The sequence below is a fragment of the Manis javanica genome, chromosome 6 (genome assembly GCF_040802235.1).
Source record: "Manis javanica isolate MJ-LG chromosome 6, MJ_LKY, whole genome shotgun sequence".
Classification (NCBI taxonomy): domain Eukaryota; kingdom Metazoa; phylum Chordata; class Mammalia; order Pholidota; family Manidae; genus Manis; species Manis javanica.
In genome coordinates, this window is record NC_133161.1 from 136,835,004 (window position 1) to 136,862,725 (window position 27,722).

The following is a 27,722-nucleotide window of genomic DNA, read 5'->3' on the forward strand; positions in this document are numbered from 1 at the left end:
GAGGAGTAAGAAGTGAAGCTAATATTTACAGAGCGCGAACTATGTAACAGGCATGTTGCCATGTGCCTTCCACAAAGAATCATTCTTCAAACAACCCAGTGAGGTTGATGTTTTTAATCCCCATTTTGAAGATAAGAAAGTGAGCCTCAGAAGGGCTCCAATAATTTTCCCAGGGCCACAGGGCTTTTAAGTCACACATTTGAAACTAGATCTTTCTAATTACAGAGTCCTACCAACTTAGAATCTGTTCAGAGAGAAAATTTGCTAACATTCTCATCAGAGGCCTTGGTTCTCGGAACATCCTTCTGTGGGGTGTGCTGTTTTAGACTCCGCATTATTGTCAGGGCAAGAGAGAAAACATTCAGTGTGTCTATAAATATCTGCCATTGGGATGCGTCATAGGAAGCCAAAAAAACTAGTTCACATAATTTCCACTGCATTTTCAAATTTAAAATGGAAAAATGAAAAATGGCTAACTAATTTTACTAAACTTGAGTACAGAATTGGTGCTTTGTCCCCCATTTTCCCGACTGGGGAATCGAGGAATGAAGTAAAAGCCCCACCTGTGCTTGAGAATTCTCCTGGGAGAGGATATTTAGAAGCACAAGTCTAGGCCTTGAAGCCACTTGATGCAACAGGAATGTTTGTAGAAAAATAAACACACACATGGAATGAATCAATGTCTACATAGTGGACCTGGAGTTAATCTCTGATTCATTTGGAGTTTTTTGTTTTTTTTAAAATAAAGTTTGTATTTCTGTATTTCTGAAGGCTCCTCTTAGGGGAGGGGACCTTTATGGCTTTTCCACACTTTCACCTATACTCTTCCATGATAGATGGACTTATGGGAGAAATTTGAAATCCCAGGCTGGCTATAGTGTCTCCAGAGGATTTTGGGTGCTAGTGAACAGAAGAATCAACTTCTTTTTTTAAATGAGATTGAGTCTTGGCGACTTGCTGCAGGGTTTGATCAGCTTGTGCTGCTCACAGGTGTGCTGCGGACAGCTAGCGAGGAACAGAGATAAGTCCAGTCTCCAGCAGCCCCTGCCAACCACCTGGCTTTGAAAGAAGAGAATATTCTTCAGTGCTTTTATGGCCAAACCAATTCTTAGGAAGTAATATTTGAATTTTCAGGAGTCGGCGCAAGATACACGCTAGGCTTCTCCTATGCAAACCAGTCACAAACCTATTTGTGACTTTCTCAAAATTCCTCTTGTAATGGAGCCTATATGTAGTTCACTTTTTCTTTTTTTAGTAATTGGTACTTGGTTCTTATATTCATCAGGAGGCTTTGTTTATGGTGCACATTTCTTGCCATAATCTTAAAGTGCACGTAAATTCTCTTTTTCCCATTTAGTAGATGAGGCCTCTTAAGTCAGAGGGATTTGCATTTAGGTTACACCACAGTCATCTTTGTCCCTGAATCCACAGCCTCTCATTCATCATGTTGGTTAAAAATAATGCCCCTTCCCTGAAGGCACCAGGTGTCCTGGAAAAGAGATTTGGGGGTGAGACAGCCCTGGGTCTGAATTCAGACTTTCTGCTTACTAATTTGTCTTTAGGCAAGTCGGTATCTAACTTCTCTTAGCCTGGCTTTTCTCATCCTTCCAGTGGAGATCATCATAAAGAACTTTCCTGGCTTGGAGGATTTCAGGCCTTTGTAAGAACTGAGGTAATGCCTGTAAAACACTTTTGCATTGCCATAGGTCCTAGTAAGTGGTATTTTATCATTATCTCGTAGGCCACTGTGTTCTGTACAGATGTTCATTGCTGACAGTGCTGTTACTACTTCAGTGGTTGTTAAAACTGTGGTTACTGTTAACCTGGTTACAGAAAATTTTCCACTTGACACCCTCATAACCAAGTGGGCCAGAGCCGTCCCTGTGGCCAGTTATGTTCTCTTCCTCTCACGCATCTTTACCAGACCTGCATTAACTTGACTCAGTGGAACTGCCTGGCTCAAGTTCCACTCCAAAGCTTTACTTTTAGGCTTTGCCTTGCCAGGTGCCCACATCCTTGGAATTGCTGTGATCAGGGTGTAGAATTATTTTAATTGCCGAAGTGCTCTCCTCTTTGCCCTGGAATCCTTTTTTTTTAGGAGGAAATCTCTACAACCTGTTTATACAGCTTCCATTCTCCTACTTGCTCTTGCTGAGCTTGCTGCCTTCCACGTTAAATGGGTGGCAAAGGTCTGGGTCGGTGAATCAATTTGGTAACTTCCTGAAGACAATAAGCCTCAAGGCTGAAAAGCCCACTGTCCTGTCCTTTCTTCTTCACCCTCCTGTCCCTTCTGTCCCCAGAAAATGCCTGTGAGACCTTCCCAGTTCTAGAAGACAGTCTGTGAACGTGCTTTGCAACTTCAGACGTCTGTAGGAACTGTGTAACTGGAGTATGCCAGTTGCCAATTGCCGTAGTTGATGTACAGCCAGAGTCAGGCACCTAGAAAAGGGGATCCTGTGTCTTTAAACAGCTGTGTGCCAATATGTGTAAATGTGCTTGCTAATCCAGTGACTAATTCAGTATATTATAACGCAGCAATGAGCAGGCTGCCAAGACAGGGCTGTATCCCAACTGAAGTAGTGTATAAGGCTCAGAGAATCATTTCTTGAATTCTGCCTCACCATCCGTCTCTGGAACGGACTAGACATTTCATTTGTCTGTTCCCTGAACCAGCGTCAGCACTCGCCTTCTTCTGGTTCCTGCCTTTCTCTCTGCCGGCCCCCTCTTGCCTCCCTCCATTGCTTGGGTCAGTGTATTTACTCATCTGAGGGTGGGGCTGTGCTCAATCTGAGTCAGGGCCAGGGAGCCAATCAAGACTGCTGTGGGGCATTCCAGGGGACGAAACTCATGATCCCTTTTGGAAAAGAATTTTCCAAAAGATCCCTTTTGGTCACAGAGTTGTGACTGCACCTTTCTCGGTTCATGTCCAGTGAGCCTGGCCCCGTGCTTGTCTTCCTGAAGCCCCTGTTCTATCTGAGTGAGCCCCAGGGGTTGGGAGGGAGACATCCACAAAGAACCAGGTCTGGTGGAGCTTTCTTCCCACTGAAAGTCTTGTACGCAGAAATATGAAAATGCAAATATCACTCACTTTAAATGAGTGCTTCTGTGGCCTCTTCTGGGGACATCCGCAGGTTAGGGAAATTGTTGGTGTGTTGCTTGTCTCCTGGAACCTGTGACTGTCCCTTCTCCTCACATACGCAGCCTCAGAAGACGTGGATGCCAGGTGTCTGTCTCTGGAAATGGGCGTCGCCCAGCCTCTCCCACCGTCCCTCGGTGAGTGGAGCCCTGCAAGACTTCCACGCGGCCGAGGTCTGGAGCTGTCGTGACTCTGTGGCCCCTGTGCTCAGGGCTCCAGCAGGCTTCTCCCTGTCCCTTTCCCCGATGCTTCTGGAACCCAGCCACAGCTCTCAGTGTCCATTGCAAAACCTCTGTCTTAGTCATCACCATGCTCATCTCAAACCAGGAGTCTGTAGCTATTGTTTGTGTTCTTACATGGGGTTTGCTTCCCCTGCTGGAAGGGAAATTCCAAGTGGAGGGTCCACGACTCACAGTCACCAAGGTATTCCCATTGCTCAGCCCATAGAAATCACGATTTTAAAGTACAGTTTGGTGGATTTTAGTATGTTCGCAGTTGTGCAATTCATCACTGATCTCTAAGTCCAGGGCATGTCCCTCACTCCCAGAAGAAACCCCATACTCATGAGCAGTCGGCAGCTCTTTTTGGGTAAAGAAATGCTGGTAAGGCCGTCCTGCAGGGGATGTGAGGAGGTGGGCCCCTTTGCTGATGGAGACCCACCATTCCCCTCTGATGCTCCGAGCACATTCCTGGGGGGTTCCTTGCATCTCTGTAATCTTTGAAGTCCTTTTCAACCCTTGCTGCCTTGCCAACTTTATTCCCGTGGCTCACGTGGTCAGGCTCCACTGTGGAGTGAGCCTCTGTACGTCTGGGCAGAGATAATGAGTGCTTTCACCAGCTGTATGCAGAGCGTTCAGTGCGGGAGCTTGGGGCTGTGGTGGCTGCAGCTTCCTAATGGCTTCCTGATGAGGCAGAGCCATTCATTAGCAGCGGATGAGGGCTGTGCACCCGCTCTCCCCTGCCCACCTGATGCAGGCAGATGGAGAGCGGCTTCTGCTCCCTCCCTCTTCCGCATTGATCACTCTCCCTCTGCTCTCTACCCATTGGCCTAGCATGCCCATTGATCTGGAGACTGGGTCTGCCTGGCGACTCCTCAGCCTCTTGGGTTTGCCGCCGGGAGAGGCATCCGATGTTGTCTGCACTGGGTGAGACTCTGGGGCAGCAGTGGGATTGTCAAAATGCCCACGTCTGGATGTTTGGGGCCATTAGGAGAGACCCATTCTGAGAGGAGAGGAAACAAATAAACCTGTGGAGGCTAAAAGAGATCATAATTAGGTGTTATTTTCCTTGAATCCATAGTTCCTGCACTGCAAATACATTTGCTGTTGGAACTGAAGCTGCTGGTATTGTTTGACGAGGCGGCCTTTTTGTATTAGACACATGACATCAGGTTCACCTTACAGGCCAACACCCTTGATTCTGCATTTGGCTTCATCAGTAGGGTTTGCTGTGTCCCCTCAATCCTATGCCTGTGTCCCCGTTATCCTGGTTGAAATGCCAGCAGGACTGGAATGGTAGTGTTGTAGAACCTTTGACTTGATGTAGCACTTTAGAACACATGGTGATCTGTTCCCCATTCAAAGCATTTTAAAAGTCAATAGATCGCTGAAATGAACTGCCGCCTTCTCTGTCTGGATCGACAGGAAGAGCATCTTCAGATTTTAGAGCTGTTGTTCATAGTGCCAATGTGCAACTGAAGCTGGGTATTGAAGACTGCTTGCTTTATAATGCCTGCTGTTCAGCTGGCATTTCTTCTTGAAGGAAACTCTTCTGCGGTAGAACCTGATCATCGCTATTGAAAACTTGTAACCTGGAGTGAGAGCAGATGGCATCCTGGTTCTGTAAACTCCCGACTCATGTGTGCCAGGTCTTTGGATGGGTTAGACCTCTGTGGGTCTTACGAACTTGGGGAGGACTGCTGTTTGTCTAGAATTATGTACCAGGGCTTGTTAGTAGCAAAGATGCGAGGGAGATGGTGCCCCTCCTACTGTCCTGCTGTACATCAACAGCAATGGTGTTGGGGGAAAAATACTGGAGAAGGAGTCAGGAGGTCTAGAATTAGTAACCATGTGACCAAGGGCAAGTTGATGTCACCTCTGTGGGTTTCATTTTCCCCGTCAGTAAAAGAAAGGGCTTGAAACTAGATGACGTCTAAAGTTCCTTCAAGTTCTGTGTTCCGGGAATGGTGTGGGACCCCTGACCAGGAACAGCACGGCCACTCCTCTCTACTTACAGTGCACTTAGCATTCATTCATCTTGTAATTACGTCGAGTTGTCAGGAAGGAGAACATGCCTCCCAGGAGTTATTAAAGTTTGATAGCAAATTCTGTAAATTCCTTGTTCCTGCTTTTTGGCCCCGGTGAAGGCTTTGTGTGTCATATAGCCATAGAGAAGGCAGCACGGGGGAGTAGACAGGGTAATGTGTGAGCACACAAGCAGGCGGTTTGGGATGGTGGCTACTGGCCATGGCTGTAAAAAAGACCAAAGCTGAGGAGGCATAGGGGCCAAAATGATAGATGAGGAAGGTCTAAATAAACCCTGGAGTAGCCTCCGGTGATAGGCGCAGCAGTGAACCTGATGGGTTAGGGAGAGTAGAATCCTTTTAAAGCTCTCTCTCTGAGTCCTAAGTACTTCCTGAGCAGCTCAGCAAATTTGAGCTGGTCCTCTGAAATCATTACCTAAATCCCTCAAAGCAACAGGATTTCTGAGTCCTCATTAGGGATGTACATTTGGATTTACTGAACTGAGTGGGGCCTTTATTTCATGACTTGTTGGACATATAAAGCCTGATACTGTAAACTCCAGATGTTCCATGTTAGGATAGTGCCCTCGGTTTCTGGTGTATTTAGCTGGTATGCAGGCATTTTTGAACACTGATATAGGTCCACAGAAGGGCTGTCTCATGCACTTGCCAAATGCACAATGGGTGGGAATTCTTGCATCTTCTCTGAAGTCAGCCTCCCTTTAAGGTGAGACTGTGATGTGTGTCTCTGCCTTCTCCCGCACCCTGCCATGTGGCTCCCACATGACTCTTGTGAATTACACTGGGACGACTCAGCAGGGCCCTTGGAGAAGATGGGGATGTGCAGCCTTGGGAGCAGGGAGTGGAGCACAGGTCCAGGAAGCAGTGTTGGAAGGCCGTGTCCCATGCCCCCTTTCGTCTCCACGGTCTGGTATATTTTAGATCGTCAGATATTTCCTTTGGGTTTCTGTCTTCACCATCTGCTTAGAAAGAAAGATGTGCAGGAGTGTTTGCTTGTGGTGGCCTTGTACATAGTATCTCGGTTTTCCTGTAATTCAAGTTTATTAGACCATCCTCAGATGGTCTGAAGCCTGAGCGTCATGACTCATGCATGCTGCAGTCAGCAAAGGGAGAGCGGCAGTGGGGAAGGAACACAGCGCGTCACTTTTAACCACGTATTGGTTACATTGGCCCCAGCCATGCCCAGCACTTGCCCGCTCTGTGCTTAAGCTTTTACCTTATAAAACATTTATATACTTGCCTCTTGTCCCCTCCAAGTCTGGTGACATTATCTGGGACATTCTCAGCGAAACATCCTAAACGATTTAAGTGAAAAGGAGGAAAATGATATTACTGAGGTTCCTTGTCTATTTAGTGTTAGTTTTCCAGGTGTGAGGAGGGCAGGGATGGTAGGCATTTGCAGGCCACTCAGGAAAGCTGAAGTTACTCCTCAGGGGGGTCTGTGCATTAAGTCCTGCATTTCTGGCCTTTGGGATATTTCAGGTTCACACCTGGGGTTGTTAAGGCTGTAAGGTTGGACTGGATCCAGGGGTGCAGTTGGCGACTCTTTCAGTTGCCTGTTAATCATGAGGGCTGGCGGGGGAACTCACAGTGAAGGTGTGCAGCAGGGTGACCGTCTGCAGGACTCACTCCTCTGTCCCCACGCCTTCCTCCCTGGCCCACGCTCTGCTCATTTTCAGTCTGATGTCGATCACAGACTTGTGTGACCACTGCTGGCCCTCTTTAGTAAGCCTCTAGGAGGATTAAGAATATAACACAGTTGGCAAGGATTAAAATCGACTGTCACTTCAAAGTTGTGTTGGAGCAAAAGTGACATTTCCAGAAAATAGAGAAACTGTCCAAGGGGCGGAACTGAACAAGGACAGGCAGAGATTGTCACTGAGACATGAGGCACACTTACCTATGAATTTCAGCTCTTGGCCTCTTTATGTTAGTTCCAAAGAAGTGAGGAGGGAACTTTCCCATAGCAAATTCTTTTACAGGACCCCTAAACATATGTCATTAACAGACTTGCTAAGACTGTTGTTCCAGGGATGATAGTGTTGACCTCCGTCTGCTGGTTCACCTTCTGTTGGCATCCCACCTTTGTCCTCTGTACAGAAATGCCTAACTGCTGGGACTGGGTTGAACAGCAGTTATATTTCTGGCCTACCCCTACTCAGCAGTGGCTGTATTTTATTTTATTTTATTATTTTTTAACTGAGGTATAGTTGATCTATGATCCTATATTAGTTTGAAGTATACAGCACAGTGATTCAGCACTTACCCACATTATTAATGCCTCACCTGCACTAGTGCATTTACTATGTGTCCACATAGGAAGATGTTACAAAATCAATGACTGTATTCTCCATGTTCTCCATGCTGTGCTGCCATCTCCATGACAAAATTATATTATGATTGAGAGTTTTTGTGAGCAGTGGCTGTGTTTTAGCTGTGGGCAAGCAAACTTCTTCACTTGATCCTTTAGGCTAAGAAGAAACTATGCCAAAAAAAAGGAGCCTGTTCCAAGCAGGCAGCAATGTTGGTGACCTCATCTTCCTCCCAATTCTGGGTGCAGTTGGAGCTGTGCATGCAGGGCAGACTTCCAGTTCCTCCTGTCTGGGACTAACAGTGGCAGATATAAATAGACCAAGACTTTGTCTGTAGCCATTGTTCTCTAACTGCCCATTGTTTCTGGAAGCAGAGTGGCTGTGGTATGCTCAGTCTCATTCTCTCTCCCTCCCTCTCTGAATCTCTTTCTCTGTCTTTCTCTCATGGTGCAGAGACCCACATTCCAGCTCCACCGCTTCTCTTGGCTGCCTATATACTTGTGTGAAGCTTAGTGAGAAACTGGAGGGAAGAACCACCTCCACGTCAGATCGATCATCTGAGTATTGTAACCTCGTGTTTTGACTCCAGTGAAGCTTTGGCCAAGTCTGTCCGTGATATATTTGTGGTCAAGATGAGGATACGTGGATCCAAGGATAGCAAAGTCAGGAGGATTTGTAACTGGTTAAGCAACTGCACCCAAAGGCTCTTGATTAACGTGTCAGTGTCAGAGTGATGCCTGGTTTCTGGTGGTGTGTTATGGGGCTCCCTCCATACTTGGTCACTGCCTTCCCAACCCTTTTTTTCCAGGGCTCAGATTAGAGAGGGCTGCAGAAAGCATGCTGAGTAAATTGCAGATGGTGCAAAGCTAATAGGATGAGAGCAGATTTGTGGTGTAAAAAAACATCTCTGTGCTTGGAAACAGGGATCAAAACAAACACGGTCAAGCTTAGCAATAAACACAAAGCCCTACATTGAGATTTTAATAACATTTAGTCAAAGGTGCAGAACTGGCACAGCAGCAGTTCCTGAGGAGAAGGCCAGGTGGTGCACCTCGTGGCTTTTGTAGTAGGGTGGCTGTTCCAAAACTCAACATTCGTCTGCACTGGCAGAAGAGCATCATCTCAGTATTCTCATTCCACTCCTGAGAAGTGTGGTGTTTCCCTCTGAACGCTCAGCATGCTCTTCAGGAATGCAGGCAGACAGGGATGCCTCTGGGTGGGGTGGGCAAAACCAACCCACCATGAATGGCTGAAGGAACCAAGGGACTTTAAAGCCCGACCGAGGCGATGACAAAGGGATGAGTAAAGCAGCTGAAAAACAGAGATGAAGAAAGATTTACCTGGTACTGCACGGCTTCAGCCAACAGAACTAGGTAGGGCCAGTGAGTAGAACTCCGAAGAAGGCAGATGGTAACTTTATGTATGTAATCATTTAAAAATAATTGCAGACCATAAGTGAAACAGAGTGGCTCAAAATGTAGAGAGCGCCTGAGTGTCTCATGTAAGGTGGTGTGCTAAGGGACCTTTGTCCGTCTTTCTGGGAAGTCTGGGGACTGTGTCCCAGGTCCCGCCTGGCCTCTTACTGTTATTACTCATTAGCAGGTGGTCCTTCGTTGATTTGGAAAGCCTGGGTGGGTTACGTATGTAGAGCGTAGAGCGTATTGCTTCAGTGTCTGTGGTTGGCATGTTGAGAGTATTTGTCCCTGTACTGGGAAAATGAACTTACATATTTTTATTTTTCATTGTGCTTTCTTGGGGTTGAAAACAGTTGCACTGTGTGAGTGGCTACGGGTATGCCTTTTCCTTCTCTGTCCAGATTTATTTATTAAAAGAAAAACACATCTGCATAAAAAAGCCTTAGAACACAGGAAGACTGTCCACTTTGTTTTTCTTTCTGCAGCTCCAAGACGTGGGGTTTCAGCTTCCTCTAAGGGATTTTTGAAGACTGGCTTTCATCTCAACAAGGCTTTTTCCCATTGGAAGCAATGGTCCTTTTTTGGTTTAAAAATGCATTTATATAATGTATAAATAAATAAGAAAGTGGAGAGAGAATTCCCTCTCAAAATTCATGGAGAATTGCTGCTTTCTGAACATCATTCATTGGGGAGTAAGTCGCTGGCTCTTCCCAGCCTACTTCCACTCAGCCGCCTGGCTGCCTATCCTCCTGTTTTAAAATTTTCCGTTGTTCGCTTCCTCTGCGCCCTCCCTTCTGCCCCTCTCCCCTGCCCTCCGGGCTGCCCCCCGCCCCCACGAGCTCCCGGCCCCGCCCCTGCGCCTCTTCTCGCAGCTCCGCCCTCTATGCGCCCAGGTGGACGCTGCCGCCCACCCCTTCCCTCAAGACCCCCTTCCTCTGCTGCCCTGGGCGAGCCCTCAGCGACGGGAGCCCTCCCTGGGAGAGGCCTGCCTCTGGGTTTGTTTCCTGCGTGGGAGGGCGAGGCCGCCCTTGAGAAAACAGTTCAGAAGTGCAGAAAAACTTCACCTCTTCCAGCCTAAATACACGGGCTCCACTGCATTTGTTTGCGCAGATTTTTTTCCTCTGCCCGTGGGGAAAACATCTCGTCCTCCACTTTGACCAGCTCGGCCTCTCCAGTGATCCCCAGGAATTCCCCTGCTCACCCCCCATGCCTGTGTTGCCCCCAGCCAAGTGGCAGGTGGGCTCTAACCTGGGCCCCGAACTGGGGAGGACGCTCTTGGAGCCGGAAGCTCTGACGCTGCAGCTGCTGTCCGCAGAGTCCCAGGAACCAAGGCGCTTCCCTTTTCCAGAAAGAATGGGCTCTATGATGGCAGTGATGGAAGAAACGAAATGACCTTGTGTCCATCACTTTTTCTGCCTCCCCTGCTTTTCACTCTGCTAATACGTACGGGTAGGAAACTCTTAGCTTTAGTGTCTTAGGATCTGGGGTTGAGGTCTGGTTCTTTTCACTTGACCGGCTTGATCATCTTGGTTAAATCACTTAAGGAAACTTTGTAAGCCTCCATATCCCCACCTGTAGGGTGAGAGAATACTAACAACTTGGTTGATTCCAGGATCATGTTAGCATAGGGGAAAAAACATTTTCTAAAATGTAAAATTCTGTTCAGATAGCAATACTGAAAATTGTAGGGGGGCACCAAATGAAATTAAAATGAATTGGCTAGCCCGATTATTTTAGCATCTTCAGGATCTCAGAGAGTGAAGCATCAAACGCTGATACATAAACCAGAAGTAGTGGAACCTGGGATCATAGCAAGATACAGAATGTCAGGTATTTTCTGTGTTCTTCTTGAGTGGGGTTATCCTATGCCATGTTGGTACCAAAAGCCTTCTGACCCTGTCATGAGTATTCTAACTGAAGGCAGGGCAGCACTTTGCCCTTGCTGGGAAGGGTAATATGGGAAGAACTGATCAGAATCAGTGCAGTTATCCACAAAGCTTTGGAGTTGAAAGGGCCCAATTTGAACTTCTCTCCTGGACAATATGGAGTCTTGATTCTGTGTTTTCCATGACAAAGAAGTCACACTGTTCTGGGACAATCAGGACTTGTAAAATGCACAGTGTGGTGGGAGTCAAGTGTAATCATCTATGTGGGAAATGATTTGAAACATGTGAAGCACTCTGTAAATGGCTTTAAATGATCATTGTAAGACCTTTATTCTTTCAAGTATTTCACTGAGTAGAGAAATCCTAATCTCAGTTAAAACGTTCTTTTCAGCTATGAGAGTGTCATCCATTTAAGGGCATGCGATGACTAGGGTAAAAAGCAACTCGCGTTTTGGCAAATAGCAAACATACAGAAAAAAGTTTTGAGCACAGAATCACAATTTTGTTTTGTGCCATATCTACTCTCAAATGACACTCTTAGGAAGTTCTTAAAACCAAAAGGTATCTTAGGTCCATGGGATCCTGCAGCTGTGAGGTGTTGTCATGGCAAAACACATATTTAGATGATTATTGCTACAAAAAAGATTTCCCCTGTAGCAGATTGGAGGATGCAGAATAGGTAAGAAATCAGTCTATTCTGTGAAAACAAAGAGACAGATTCAGATTTCCATTTCTATCTCAGAATCAGATTTTTGCATTCATTTTTTCTAATTTTTTCAGTTGCTTAGTTGTACTTGGGAAATTGCCAAGATTCCTTCTCCTTGCTGTCTCTCTAAGCATTTGGAAATAACATCATACATTTTTTTTAGTCTTTCTATTTTACAAGACACCTTTCAGTTCAGTTTGAGTCACTGATAATTCATTGAGCACCTACTAATACAAAGTATTGGGCTTTGGCATCGTAGCACACATCTAATTTAATACCCACTGCAAGGCAAGTCGAGAATCCTAGAGAATGAGAGAATGTGCCATCTCAGTGGTCTTTGACCTCATCTCATGCACCTTCCCTTGCAAGGATTGCTAGAGAAAACACACATTTAGGTCATTCCTATGACTTTAGGGCACATTCATTCAAATATTTCCTCTTGCAGGCATTATTCGCCCATTGTTTAAGTGGGAGATCTGAACTATTCTAAGGAAAGAGCAAGAAAATTCAGCTGCAGGACCTGGGGGACAGTTGTACTTTCTGGCTCAGATTCTGGAACGGAAGAGCCTCTCTGGGTTTCCCTGAACACCTGGAGCTGATTTGGGTTTTGCTCTGACTTCCAAGCATTTGCTAAGGTGGAGGATGGTGGAGGGGGTAGGAAAGAAATAAATCCAGCGATTAAAAATAGCTTTTGCATGTCAGGTGCCTGAACGGATTTGGGAACATGCCTGCAATCCTTTTTGTCTGGCAGATCTGAACCCCGGCGCTGCCGAATTACAACTGCTTTCATTTGTTTTTGCTGCCCCCCTACCATGTAATGGTCAAGGGCTCATTGGAACCATGTGTGAGCCTGGTGAGTCACCAAATCCTCAGGACTTTAGTGGTTATAATGTGTTAAAACTCCTTTTGGGGGATGGGGCAGGGGGTGGATGAAGGGAAGACGTGAGAGGGCTGAAGTCACTTCCTACAGATGTTCGGTGGGCTCAGCCTCTCTGTAGGCTTCTTTCCCAGGCCTGGCTGCTGGACTGGCCAGCCTCCGGCAGAGCTTGGACCATGCTTGCCCCTCAAAGGACCGCCTCTTTGGTCCTGGGGCCGCTTCCCTCTGTGAAGAGGCATTTACCTCTGTGCTGGCATGTTGTACCCAAGCAGTGTGCATTCCCTGGTGGCCGTGTGCATTGGCAGCAGAATTGAGCTGCTGAAATTGGAGACTGGATTGCATTTTTGGTCAGTCAGGTTATTGAAGGGTGACTTGGGGATTTTCTATGCAGCTTCTTTCTCCCTTCTTGTTTTTTTTATTGGCTGATGAGTTTGAGGGGTTGGGTATCAAGAGATGTGCAGGAGCCCAGTTGTATGTGTCCCTAACATAGTGGGGATTCATGGTGTCCCATTGTTAGGGGCAGTGATGGACTGCGGTTGGGATGGGTGGCCCAATGAGGGCACCAAGCCTTTTCTTACTTAGTTTTCACTGAGCCAAGCTCCTGTTTGTCCCTCTTTACTCTGTTCCATCATTAGGCTTATGGAAACAGAACTGGGGGGGGGGACACTTACTTCCCTTTGCATTAACCTTAGCTGGAAGCTCTGTGGATTATTCCTGCCCCCTCAGCTGGAAGTCCTGCCTGCCACATTTCTAGGATCTTCAACAGGACTTGGAGTCTGAAGTATAGGACACAGAGGGCCTTTCATCCCTAGTTCTAGAGCACTCTTCCTTGAATGAGAGAGGACCATAGAGATAGTTTTTGAGATTTCCCTTCACATTCTTCTGAGATATTAATGTCTTCATTGGGTAAGCCCTCTTTGAGATGAATAACAACTTTCTGGGGACAGTCAATCCTGGAGTCAGAGTTATTTGGCCACAGCCATTTTTCTATTTCTATTGATCTGAAGGAATTAAGGCACCTTCTCTCCTTGGCTGGGACTTGTTTTAGGCAGTCTGGCAACTGTCCTTTGGGTGCTTGCCAGAATCCCCAGCCCCCCTTTTTTTGCACGCTCCTACCTATAGTTAAAAGTTCATGAGGACATTAACAGTAAGGAAGAATGAACCTGTGGTCTTCTGCTTGTAGAACATGGCTATCATAGGCCTTGGCTTATCACTTGATTTGAAATCATCTCTCTCTGATCCAAGTTCATTTTCTAGATCATGATTGTGTTGCTTTAAGAGCAGTTCTGTGGTGCAGGTGGGCCAATAAATGAAATGTAGACCTAGAATTGAGCACCATGGACAATAATTTGAAGCCTTATTTTCTTTTACCATGAGTTTATCTGTCTCATGTAAGCTTTCATAGTATGATCTTCCTTTATCTCAAAAATATCCTTGTCATGAAAAACACTTGTAGGTACATATCTGGGATTAGCTTTACAGTTCTTCAGTGTGGGGAAGGAGGAGAAATAAAAACTAGTAATGTTGATAGATTTTGAATACTCTTCTCTGTACTTTGGTGTATGTTTGAAAATTGCCATAATAAAAAACTTTAAAACTCTATGAGGGATATAGACATTGCCTATTAACAGACTTCTTTTTTGCAATGCCTTAATTAATCAAGTGACTTACCCAGTGTGAGTATATTAGTGGCAAAACTGAGAGGGGAATCCATGGATTTTGACCAGGGAGCCAAAATCAAGCCCGATGCGTGTCCCATTATGTCTTTTTTCTTTGTCTTCAGAATCCTGTCTTTTCATTTGGGACAGTTGTTCCTCTTTCCTCCTTGCATGCACTCGAAGATTTCTTGTGCTCGCTTCAGCAGCACATATAATAACATAGGAACAATACGGTGAAGATTAGCATGGCCCCTGTGCAAGGATGACACGCAAATTCATGAAGCGTTCCTTATTTTTTATAGCATCTTGCTATGGTCATGGAGGGTGGCTGTCATGGGGTATGTGGTGGGGACTTGATAGTGGGGGGAATCTAGTAGCTGCAGTGTTGCTCATGTGATTGTATATTAGTGATACCATAATAAAAAAAAAAGATTTCTTCTTGGTTTTCTTTCATTTTGAGAAACAGATTTCAGTAGGACTTTATGGAACTAATTAACTTTATATTACAGGCACCCATCAGGGTGACTCGTGTAAACACAGACAGGGAAGGAAGCCGGGTTGTCATTTAACCTGTGTCACTTTGTATGGAAGGAAGGAAGCCTCACTACCCTTAGTCCCAAGACAGGGAAAGATCATAGACGATTCTGTAAATGGCTTTTAATTATGTCTTTGTGGAGGTAGGCATATGAAATTCTGGGTGTATTCAATCCAGGAATGGTTTTGTTTAAGGTTTTCATTATTTCTATTGAAAAATGTATCTAATTTCCAAATCAAGAACTACAAGTGCCCCTATCTCTCTCTCAGTTGTAAAAAAGTTTAGTTTTCTTGAATCTCTGATCTTTTCCCAGCAGTGGGATAGAGTAGAAAAACTTTGGGTTAAAGAGTTAAAGTCACGGCCCTGTGGCTTGAGGTCAAGCTTTTGGTTTCTCTCAGGCTTGGTGTTAAAGGGATCCCGTGATACCTTCCCGGGCCCCTCGGAAGCTTCACGTTGTGAGGATATTGTGGAATAATACATGAAGAGTATTGGTAAACTATAAAGTGGTTTTCAGATGTAAAGGGTATGTTAATTCTTGGTGGTGCTTTCATGCTGCATCAATGGGGACAGTACTCACTACATGCAGCTAGTTATCACCGTAATCATCTGCAAGGGTTTGGCCTAATGGTCACATGATACACCTTTTCTGTATCACTCATCACCTGGAATCCCAGATGCTCCATCTTTTTAAATCATTTATTTCATAATGGTGAGAGCAGAAACTTCCCAGGTGAAAGGCCTTATGTCTGGAACTCCTACTGAACAAATGCCACTTCAGGTTTATATTCTATGCAGCATTGCTGATTTGAGCCATTGGGTTTCGGACAGTTTGAAAGAATGCTGTGAAAGGTCCCATGAAATGGCCTCAATGGGATCTTGGACATTGAACAGCCCTTAACTGTGAGTTACATGTAAGGGAATCAAAACCTTTGTCCTACATTTGACTTAAAATGTCTGTGGGGTGTGTCTAAGCTTTTGTTCAGGATTAGGCCACAATGAAAATGAGCAGATGTTTCCCTGTATTGAATGCCACTGGCTCTTTATGCCCCTACTGAAGCTACCTGCTCATTTCTGCCTCTGTACTGGGCAATCTTGGTAAGACAGAATTTGGTAATTTATTCTCCGCACAACTCTCTTCTCAGAAACTTAGGGTGAGCCTTACAAATATTAACTCAGATTGAGGGTCCTGAGGAATAATCAGGGGTACACTTGTATGGATCTGATATACTTGTAAGATATTTATGTTTTCAGTTTCTAGTGCACTGTGTTTACAGTCTCCACTGTATTGGCATAGTGTATCTCCAGATCAGATTCTCAGCATTGAGACAAATGTTTTATTTGAATATAAGATACTGAAATTCTAATGATTAACATAAAGACAATTTTAATACTTGTCCATAAAATACACTTAATTAACGCCTATGGAAGCATTGGTTAATTTTTGCATGCTGTTCCTAAAATTAGAAATATTTGGTACTTAATTCAAAAGGCAATAGAGATAAAGTATGGTAAGAAAAACAGAGAATGCCTGTTTTGGCCAAAGCACATCAGATTCTCCACCTGTGTAATGATTTCATTACTGTTGTCGATCAGTGTGACTAACACACTGCTACAGTCATAAACCAGCAACACAGAGGAAATTTTTGCATTCATATTTTACATGAAAAAGTTTAATATTTTAAATTAACATTCACTTTTGAATGTGATTATTCAGTCATTTAAATGCATTGCCTGTGTTACTTAAAAAGATAGCCTGGCTAATTGCTCACTTACTTTTAGAGGAGGTTTGATTTTTTTTTTAAACCAAAATCACACATTTCATAAACGGATATGCTCTGACTTTCTTGTCTGACTCCTTTGTGTCCATGGCAGTGATAGACCTTCTCCTGAGCTCATCAAGTCCAAATACAGGTATCCTAAGTGAGTGGGATTTGCTTTCACCAGCTGGGCTGTGAGCACTTTTTCTACAAGTCCAGTCCTTTGGGTCCTCAGACAGGCAGAGGCAGGTGCAGCTGCCCATGGATGGGCTTTGGGTGATGGCTTTGAGGTGGACGGACAGTCATTCCAGCATCTTCCTTTGGAGAGAACTAGTGAGAACCTGGAAATGCTGGCCCCTGACAGGAAGCAGAAATGAGCACAGAGTGTTGTCAGCCCAGTGGTCCTGTCCAGACCACGCTCGCATATGTGGAGCTATAGCAAGCTGACTCTGGGAAACCTCTTTCTCAGGCTTTTTGCTGTCGCCCTTGGCCTCCATGTCACCTTGGTGGTAGAAGACTGCCCATGCTTTTCAGTTCAGAAGATTCCTGGAGCCTCCTGGCTGGTCTCCTTCAGTTCCAGTTTGTAGCAGAACCACTGCTCGTCCATTTGGCCTGGCCTGTAGTTTCCACATGTGTTGTCCTGGCCAATTCCGCCATCAGTAAAGTCCTTTTCATCGAGTCATAAATCTAATGAAGGGAACAAACACACAAAACAAAACCCACACAGTGCAAGTTCATGAATTTATGTTGGATGAGAGTGAAGGGAAAGCAAGTTGATTCAAATTTGGAAAACATTTAATTCACTAAACATTCGCTGATTGGTCCCCCTGGTCCTTCCTGTGCAGGGAACTGGGATGCTGTCCTGATCACTTGTTTCAGAAGCAGTTCTCTCCTGTTAAATACGGTCTCTTTCTCTGGGGTAAAACTGACTTCTACTCTAACTAGAGGCATTTCTGGGCCTGCCACTTCTGGGTTCTGGAGCATGTAGAGGGGGAATGGGGCGGGAGCATTCATGTCTTTCTTAGTGATTCATTTGATCATTACTCCATTGTTTGGAGGGCTGAATGTTATGTAATCAACATTTTATTCCCTCCCCCCATTTTTCCCTTCTAACAATCTGGGATTTTCCATCATTTTGTCAACTTTCCTGGAAGCATGTTGATTTTTCCACTAGACTTTTTTGGGCCTGTCCCAGGGCAGCCCAAACTCTCCACTTTCCTGAACTTCAGATTGCTCATTGGTAGCAGGGCCTAGGGAGCAGCTGCAGTGAACTGTTGTTCTTCCAGGGTAGAGCCGGGATTCCAAGCAGGTTCCTGACAGCATTGCTCAAAGCCAACTAGAGGGAAAGTGCTGCCTGCCTTTTTCTCGTGCAATGTAATTTCCATTCATTTTGATATTCAGAGGCAATATATTTGCTCTTCTTTTTTTTTCAGATTTCATCAGTTGTCATCTTTTTCCATATATGTATCCATTCTTTTCAGCCAATAACATATTATGTATGTCCAGGGAATTTTTTAACTAGCCAGGGTTTATAGATGGCTAGGTGAGGAACTTCTCCAGTAACCGTGCTTGGAACTCAGCCATTTTATAAGACAGTTTCACATGAGGTATATCCAGAAAGGTGAGAAAGAGGGCTTCTAGAAATTACTGCAGTAAAGTGTATATCACTGCCTAAAGGTCACAGGTTGGCTAGTTGGTTTTTCGTGAGAAATTGTGCTGGAGGTGAACTCAGAGGATTTTTAGCTTGACCCATATTTATGTATCTTTACTTTGCACATGGGCTGCAAGTACAAGAGGGATTAAGACATAGCAGAGATAAAGACACACATGGGCGTAGCGAAGGATGACACACTTGAGCCTTTGCACATTTTGATACTTCACTCTTCACCGCCAGTGTAAATCATGTTTTATGGGTAGGTATTACCTTTGTGTGCCTTTCAAATTAGTCCATTTGTATTATCTGCATCGCCCCCTTCCTGGTCAAAGCCACCATCACCTCTCACCGCAGGCAGTACAACAACTTTTTAACAAGTTTTTCCACATCCATTCATGATTGCCTCCTAAGCCATCTTCACAGAACAGTTAAGATCTCTTTTTCCCCCATTTTTTATTGCAGTTAACAACAACAACAACGACATAAAATTTACCACCTTAACCATTTTTAAATGTACAGTTCAGTGGTATCAAATACATTCGTGATGTTGTACAGCCATCATTACCATCTCCAGAGCTCTCTTCATCTTGTAAAACTGAAACTGTACCCATTAAACGGTGACTCCCCATTCGTTCCTTCCTCCAGGCCCTGGCAACCGCCATTCTACTTTCTGTTGCTATAAATTTGACTGTGCTATACATGACATATTTTGTCTTTTTTGTGACTGTCTTATTTCACTTAGTAGAGTTTGAAGATTCATCCATTTTATGGTATATGTCAGCATTTCCTTTTTAAGGCTGAATGATATTCAATTGTGTGCATGTGCTACATTTTGTTTATCCATTCATCTGTTGATGAACACTTGGGTTGCCGCCCATTTTAGGTATTGTGAATAATGCTGCTGTGAACATAAGTGTACAAATATCTCTTTGAGACCCTATTTCAACTCTTTTAGGTATTAGACAACTCCTAAAACTCAGCAACAAAAACCCAAACAACTTTATTAAAAATGAGCAAAATTCTTGAATGGATGTTTCTCCAAAGAAATGTGCACAAATGGCCAATAAGCACATGGGAAGAGACTAAACATCACTAATTGTTTAAGGACATGCAAAGCAAAACTATAATGTGATAACCATTTCACATCCATTAGGATGACTACTGTAAAAAAAACAGAAAATAGCAAGTGCTGACAAGGATGTGGAATCCTTGTGCACTATTGGTGGATAAAACAAAATGTAACCTTGACATTCTTCTGCCCAACACTCTCGGTGACTTTCTGTTTTACTTAAGATGAAATTATAAATTCCTTAACCTCATCTCAAGCCATTGTCCTTTTGATCCCTCTACTCTGACTTCCTTGACTTTTTTGATACTAGAACAGGCCAAGGTTCCCTTCCTCCCCATCTCATGACCTTCATTTATGCTCTTTCCTTTAAGTAGAGTCATGGTCCTTGAACTTTAATGGTCATCAGAATCACCTGGATTCTGTGTGAAAAGCACAGGTCTTTGAGCTGCACACCCAGAGGTTCTGATTCAGGAGGTCTGGAGTAGTGCTGGGAATTTTCATTTCTAACAGTTTCCAGATGATGCTGATGCAGCTGGTCTGGGGACCACACTTTGAGAACTGCTGGTCTGCAGTATTTTTTCTTTTTTGAACTCCCTTTTTTCCTTTAGATCTCAGGTCAAACATCTCTCTTGTCCTAAGGGGTGGCCTTCTCTGATCCCTTCAGACTTGCAGGAATTCCTCTTCTATGTTAGCATTTCATATTCTGCTTCTCAAATGAAGCCCTTATTGACATTGCAATTGAATGTTTACTTGTGTGAATAATTTTTAATGACCTAATCCCCTGCAGAAGCTCCTTGAGGATAGGAATCATGTCTGTGTTATTCACTGTTTCCCTAATTGCCTGCACATAGCAAGTGCTAAATAATTAGTGGTTGAATGAATGAATATGGTGATTTCCTTCCATAGGTAACTGGAGGTATGTAGTAGCATAAATACTCTCAGTGAAAGTGGAGGATAAGCAAGAGACTACTGGTGAATTAGGAGAACTATGCAGAGAGAATAGGCATATTATTTTGTCAGGGGTGAAGAACATTCTAGGCAAGACTCAGGATTATGCACACTGTGGAAAGCCCCCCAAATTTTACCTGTCCTGGTAAGGATGTTTGTACAGCTATTTCTCAGCTTGTCTTTTTCCTGCTGTGTTGTATGTTATGGGTGGTTAATTACCTATTTAAGTTTTTTTAAATTGAGCTATAATTGACTATTAGGTGTACAATATAATGACTTGATGCTCACAATAAGTGTAGCTAACCACCCATCACCTGTGTAGTTTTATTATTCATATGCTATTTTTTTCTTACAGATATGGAATGTGCTGATGTCCCACTCTTAACTCCAAGCAGCAAGGAGATGATGTCTCAAGCACTGAAAGCTACTTTCAGTGGTTTCTCTAAAGAGCAGCAACGACTGGGAATTCCAAAAGGTATGTTTTGTAGCTGGAGAGGATGGGGTTGGACTATTAGGCCCCGTTAGTTTTCTCTGGACCTGTAGTGTGAGATAGACATTATATTAAGCACACTTTAGTCAGCAGTCACAAGTTGTTGCAGACGTCTCTCAGAACAGTCCTAGACACCTGCTAATGCTTCTCCGTCTCCCAGGTTTGTCGCCACCAGCTTATTCTTAGGGCGGTGGTTCCCAAACTTGTTTGCACATTAAATTCAGGATCTTTAAAAAATTCCACAACTCAGGCCATATCCCAGACCAATTCAGTCACAATTACTGGTAGCATCAGCTGTTTTGAAACTCTTCAAGGGATTCCAAAGTCCAGACAAGTTAGGAAAACCATGGTCTTAGAGTCCATCTAGGCCACTGTTGGATGAACTCAGCGAGCTACTTTTCTTGGAATTTACTGATGGTTCTTTTTCTCCCATGTGCTTTGGTGAAATGGGTTCATACTTGGGTGTTCTCACCTAAAAGGGTTTGCTCAGAGACTAGAGTTGTCAGAAAGGAGAAATGCCTGGAGAACACTGGCCTTTACCAAGTGCCGTTTCCTGAACAAGTGAGAGCAGAAATAACCCTTTTCTACTGAGTAAGAGTAATGCTGCCTTCAGACCAGGCCAGTCTTTAGATTGCTACATAAGATGCTTCCAGCCCTCATTGACTGAAGCCTTCGATAGAGACTGAATGTAGCTGTAACCCTTTTCCCAGGTATGCTACCTGCCACGCCCCTCAGCTGACAGCAGTGCCCAACATGCTTTTAGGGTCTCAAGGCAGAATAAAATGAATTCTGGCACCTGGATTTTCCCACATCTCACAAAGTCATCTGCTAGGTTGAAGGGGTAACCTTGAGAGCAGGTGTATTGTAGGCACCACAACCTGCCATGATCTGAGCTTTATAAATGTCATTGGCTAGTGTAACCACATTAAACTTTGGACCACACTTGGAGAGTATGTCTGTTCTTCAGAGCTACTCATTGCGGGCTTGTGAGACGTGTATACTTTACATGACATCTGGTGTAATAAATAGAGGCACCTGATAACGTTGTTATTACTAAGTGCCATTTGAATGACTTTTGCTAATTGCTATGATTATTAAACCATAATTAGCTCAGATAAAAATAATTAAGAATAATGGTCTCAAGTAAATTACAAGTTAAGAGTGGGAGGGGTGAGTGCAATCTCTAGAACATGCTTGACTTTGTTATTATTGCTGTTAAAGAAGTCATTTATTCTCTTGTCCCAGGCTTTAAAAAAAAGGTCTAATGGAAATAAGGCAGCGAGAGAAGAAATTCATGGGAACTTTGTCTGAATGGAGGGTAGAGAAACTCATGGGTTACTTTTTGGCTGATGATAGTGATCTCCTAGCCGGCAAGATAGAGAATGTGGGGATGTTGAGTGCGGGGAGAAGGCTATGCAAGGGCCCCGTGGCACGCATTTATAGGCTGGTGCCTCCTACCTCTGTAAGTCGGAGAACATCCTTGGTGAAGTTCAGATCCTTCGGTGTGGTGTCTGAGGCTCGGGTGGAAGTTAGGAGGCTCACCTGCTGGCTCTTCATCTGATCTCTCCCCTCAGACCCCCGGCAGTGGACAGAAACCCACGTTCGGGACTGGGTGATGTGGGCTGTGAATGAGTTCAGCCTGAAGGGTGTGGACTTCCAGAAGTTCTGTATGAACGGAGCAGCCCTTTGTGCCCTGGGGAAAGACTGCTTTCTCGAACTGGCCCCGGACTTCGTTGGGGACATCCTGTGGGAACATCTTGAGATCCTGCAGAAAGGTAAATGTGTGGGCTAGAGTGAGGTGGACACTTGTGTGGAGTTGCTGGGAGAGTAGGTGGGGGACGTGCTCTGCTGTGGGACATCGATGCTATTGTCTGGGGGTGTCCTATCACAGCATATGTGGCTTGTGGAGACATGTGTTCACCAGGTGCTCCATAAATGCTAGTTTCTTTCTCTTTATGTTTTGGAGTTTTAAATTTTAATCTTCAGCAAGGTTGTATTTCTGAAGCTTCTTGGGATGCAAAATTCTGATCCCAATCTTTATCTTAGACTCACGCACGCTTTGAATAAGACAGGGCCCATAGCCAGCAACAAGATAGTTTGTTGTTTGGTTTTGTTTCTGGCAAACTTAATACCCACTCCCTTGATCCATGGCAGTGTGGTACCTGGCTGCATCTACAACAGAGCTTAGTTTCTCAGAACTTATTAATAAGACGGGCTTCTCTGCCCACTGGGTTGGAATTGCACGAGTGTGGAGCACCTTTTTCATCTGGGACAGAAACTAGGGTTATGTCAGGGCACCATGTGTTGCAAACTTGTAGTGACATGACCTCCCCTGCCAGCCTCTTCCAACCTTTTTGGACCAAGTGACTCACGTACCACAGTCCTGGCTGAGTATAGAAACAGCAGCAGGCGGCAAACTTGGGTGTTTTTGTGCGTATTTTTCTGTATTTTTTCTTAAAATAAATTGCAGTTACCAGCAGTCCGCAGTGCCCTCCAGCTGACTGTAAGCCTAGAAGCCTGCTGCCCTCCCTGACCCAGGCCCACCCTTTCTCTGTGGTCACCAGCTCCAAGTGTTGGCACAGATGCTGGGGGCAGGGAGCACAGCTCACGATTAGCACTTTTACTCCATATAATACTTTCCTTTGTTCAAGGATATTTTCCACTTTGCAATGCTCAAGAGAGACCCAAATTAGATTCCTCTGGGTACAGAAGTGTTATCTTTCTTCCTTCTCATGAGCTTCTGCTGAAAAATAAATAAACCAACAGTCAAGAACTAGGTGAATCTCACAGCGGCTGCTGTTGCCCGGGATTGTGGGGCAGCTGCATAGGCTGCCCCCAAGCACCTGCATGTTCTCTGGGTAACTGCACGCCCACTCGTACGTGTTGACATGAGCGACCTGTTTACAGAGGGAGAAGATATGGCAGGCTCATGACAGATTGGATGTAACTGTTGGCTTATAAACACAACAGTGGATTCTACCAGACCATGCTACCCAAACACATTCTGTTAATGTGTTGCCCTGGACCACGTGGAGTGGCCCAGGTGTTCTGGAGTGACTGAGCCTGCCTCTGATTGTAGTGGTAATTAATATCTACATAGCACCTCCTTGTTGACAAAGTGCTTTCAAATACATTTTCTCTTTGGATTCTCAAAACAACCCCGGGAAATGGGAAGGGCATGCCCTGTTAGTGTCCTCATATGTAAAATGGGACCGGGTAGATAGTTCCCTCAGCATCACTCATTTCCTTAAACCTAGTCTTTACAATTTAACTTCCTGCCCTTTGTTCTTTGTGTAATAACATGGACTCATGGGGGAGCTTCTGGGCCCCGAAGACAGGGTTGGCCTATATTCCTGCAAAGGCACAGTTTAAGCCAATTCAGGAGTACTAGGAAATAATGGAGTCTGGTTGAGAACTGAAATCCTGTCATCCCACCTATTTCCATTTGAGAGAGGTAGTAAGAGTCATTTCTCTTGAGATTCTTGAAGATCTGAGCAAGATGTTTGTATTGAGGCTACAGCTTTTGTTCTGTAAGTAAACGAGAGCAACACAAGCACCGAAAGGACATAGCTATTTGGGGTGGGGTGGGAGACCAAAGGTGCAGGGGATGTTTCAATCTGATAAGTTACTAAAGCAAAGTTTAATCTTCTTTTTTCACAACTGGAACTGTTTGTCTGTACAGGCATAAACTTGTTTTCCCAGCAGCCTGTGCTCCCAACATGCTCTCAAATACCTGAGGACAGACCCAAACCAGGACTCTCTTTTCATGTCTGATTCTTAGAGTGAAATATAATCAGACCCCTCCATACCATGATCAGAGGCCACACCATCTGATTGCAGTGTAATTAGAGGATCCTCAAGCTCACCTTAGTTCAGTGGGGAGTGTTTCTATGCTTATTTACCTTCCTCTACATTCCTTTCTCATTCCTGAGGAAGTTGGCACCTGGCAGCCGTTAGGTTTCATTGCTCGTCTCTTTCTCTGTAGCAGCCCTGCCATATTTCACCAAATAGAATCACCTAACCAGTGTACTGCTTCTTATCTGGGCTCGAACTTGAAATCTGAGGGCAATGGGAAAAATAACACAAACCAAACATCTGTTAGAAGAAGTGGAGGCTCTAAAATCTACCTGCCTAAAGAGATCGTTAACATATTTCTGAATACGTTATGTTTTGGAAGCGATCGGTTTGGAACTCAAGTTTTGTAACTGATCAGCTGGAGTGCTGGGGACTGATTTTGGTGACTTCCCAAGTGTTGCCAGGCCTTAGATGCCTGTGTAGTATCCGTGCATCTGAGTGATGGTGGGAAGCCTTTCTAGCCCTGGGGGATTATTACTCCCAGGTGCACTTTCCAAGATATGAAATTCCATTTCATAGCTACTGAAATAATAAATTTAGCCATATTTTTTGTGATCTCATCTTTAGACAAGGCCCCAGTCAGAGTAGATTCAGACACCAACTCTTTCTTAGAAGAGGGGCTGAGATCATCACGGTCCTTGCATTCAAGATCCTTTTCAGCCACAAGCGTTACTTATGTGTTGACCTCTTTGTTGGGTTGCCTACCCTGTCTGTTGCAGAGGACGTGAAACCTTATCAAGTGAATGGAATCAACCCTACCTATCCAGAATCCCGTTATACCTCGGATTACTTCATTAGTAAGTCCATCTCCCTCTTTTCTGCCTTCACCTTGACCATTATAAAGGGAACTTAGCAAGGACCCCTGTCCCAGTTGATCTCGGACGACTTCGTGGCAATTTTTACAGATACTAATATTTTCTTAAATGGAGACCCTTTGCTATTTATTTTGTTATTTGCACAAATTATGTCTGATTAACCTACAAGCTCATACACACTAGGATTCCTCTGATGGCTTCATCATGAAAGTACCAAGGGGAGACTACAGTGTGACCCCTCAGCTTTGATCCTGTTTGATCCTGTGTACTGGGATGGCCGTCAGACATTTGGGTCAGGGATATGGTTGTGGCCCTCATTGCTCTGTCCCTTTTACTAGTAGGTGCGACCGCACTTCTGCTGAAATCCTTCCTCAGGAGCGTGTCATGCAGCCTTAGATTGTGTCACAGAAAATAAAGGCTTCTCCCTTTCAGCGTGTGATGTCAAACTGTACTAGAGAGGTGGCTGGAGGAAGAGGACTAGGGTAGGGCTGTTCTTATCTGATGGCCTTGCTTTTCAAAGGGAGTCTTAAGCAGATTTGTTTCCGTTCTATCTTTTTACATGATTATGATTTTGAGTGGAACAACAACATTAACTGCTGTGTTGCAAGAGGTTCCCGTGTGCCACAATGCTGGGCATTTTACATATATGCTCTGGTTGGATCTTCATCATACCACTCTGATGAAGACTGCAGTCAGCCTGATTTTAGAGATGAGGAAATCAAGTCAGAAAAGGGAAGTATGTTGTCAAGGGCTATAGCTATTAAGTCATGGGGTAAGGTTAAATACCCAGGCCCTTTTGACTTAAAATGTTTCCCATTCATTCTCTCAAAGGTAGGCAGCTTGCTTCACATCGCAGGGCCAGTGTGAGTGGGGACGAGCTGCTTGTTTTAGGTACAAATGTGTCCTTTCTCCAACTGCTCACACTGTTTGTTGCAGGCTATGGTATCGAGCACGCCCAGTGTGTTCCCCCCTCGGAGTTCTCAGAGCCCAGTTTCATCACAGAGTCCTACCAGACGCTCCACCCCATCAGCTCGGAGGAACTCCTATCCCTCAAGTATGAGAACGACTACCCCTCCGTCATTCTCCGGGACCCTCTGCAGACAGACACCTTGCAGACTGACTACTTTGCTATCAAACAAGAAGTCGTCACCCCCGACAACATGTGCATGGGGAGGACCAGTCGTGGTAGGTCAGATTTCTTCTCTAGAAGCTCTTGGCTTTCCAAGAATTACCTAACCTTGTGAGTTTTTCTGGTCCCATGTATTTTTTTTCTCACTGTGGGCCCTGTGCGTTCCTGGATGTTCAGCTCTTCCATCTTAGGATGTCTAGGTACTGACAACTTCCTTCCCGTCATGGAATTTTAGCCATGTCCATCCTGATGACCAAGACTGACATCAGGCAGGACGATCAATCACATTTCTTATTTGGGTAAAACATTTTACCAAATAGTTACTTGAGTTGAAAATGGTTATGTTTAAAGGTTTGCTGTATTTCCTTTGAGAGGATTTTGCTTAAGGAGGACACAATCAAATAAAGACGGCTCAGGTGACCCTCCCGGAAAGCCCTTTGCTTAGCATGACTCCTGGTGGTCCCCTCTCAGAGTATTTCTGGTCAGACGGCAGGCCCTGGCACGGTAGCTGAATGACCTGTGCTTCTCAGCCTGGGCTGTCTGGCCTCCTGTCACTTCTTTGGTTTGGGAAGATATAAGATGGTTAACCAATGGTTTATTTGGAACTGGTCATCAGCAGTGTGGTGAAAGTGTGTATTTAACCAGAGGATCAGGGAAAGAGGTGGCCAGAGGCTTCCAAAAGAAGGTACTCTTGTTGACAGGGCTACCATGACAGTGATAAACTATTCAGACAGTGAAATGAATGCTTCAGAATAGAGCTGGCTGACTTTACAACATGAAAAAAGTTGGGGACACCCAATTTTTAAGTTCAGGACATAAGCACTCAGAGGCCCAGCCCTCCTAGTAAAGTGTCCCAATTTTTTAGTTTCTGAGAAAAGTGCAGTCCATTATAAGGAGAAATTTGTTCATCCAGGAAGAACTCACTGGCTTCTAAAAAGTTGAGGAAGGTGACTGTTCTCCTAGATAAATGCGAAAGAATTACGGACAGGAAGAGGAACAGGGGAGAGCCCATCTAGGAGCTGTGTGGAGGGATTTGGTCCAGAAGTCAGGCCTGGCGGGTCTCCTAGTGACTTCTGCTCAGTGACCCGACTGCCTGGTCTGAGGCTCCCCGGGGAGCCCAAAGGCATCTGTGCTCTGGAGGATCACTCGGTAGGCATCATGGGCCACACACATCGTCATCCTGGAGTGTTCGGGCTCCCACTTCCTCCCAGCAGGCC

At 44.8% G+C, this 27,722-nt stretch overlaps 1 protein-coding gene and 1 non-coding gene across 9 annotated transcripts in view; both read left to right on the forward strand.

Moving 5' to 3' along the window:
* The window catches only part of ETS1 (ETS proto-oncogene 1, transcription factor), a 125,373-nt gene that overhangs the window by 72,953 nt on the left and 24,698 nt on the right, over positions 1 to 27,722 (forward strand). For 5 of the 8 annotated variants that reach the window (XM_037000811.2, XM_073239494.1, XM_037000810.2 and 2 more), the window contains 4 exons: positions 20,572 to 20,691; positions 22,281 to 22,481; positions 25,281 to 25,358; positions 26,313 to 26,561. In XM_037000811.2, the coding sequence (XP_036856706.1) occupies positions 20,572 to 20,691; positions 22,281 to 22,481; positions 25,281 to 25,358; positions 26,313 to 26,561 (648 nt within the window). Of the gene's footprint in view, positions 1 to 3,201; positions 3,274 to 12,543; positions 12,572 to 20,571; positions 20,692 to 22,280; positions 22,482 to 25,280; positions 25,359 to 26,312; positions 26,562 to 27,722 lie in introns of those variants that run through there. The other 3 variants (XM_017679129.3, XM_073239496.1, XM_073239495.1) reach the window with 3 other exon arrangements.
* On the forward strand, positions 14,444 to 14,550 carry LOC118968826 (U6 spliceosomal RNA). The gene has a single exon (XR_005056676.2). It is a non-coding gene; the product is annotated as a U6 spliceosomal RNA (small nuclear RNA).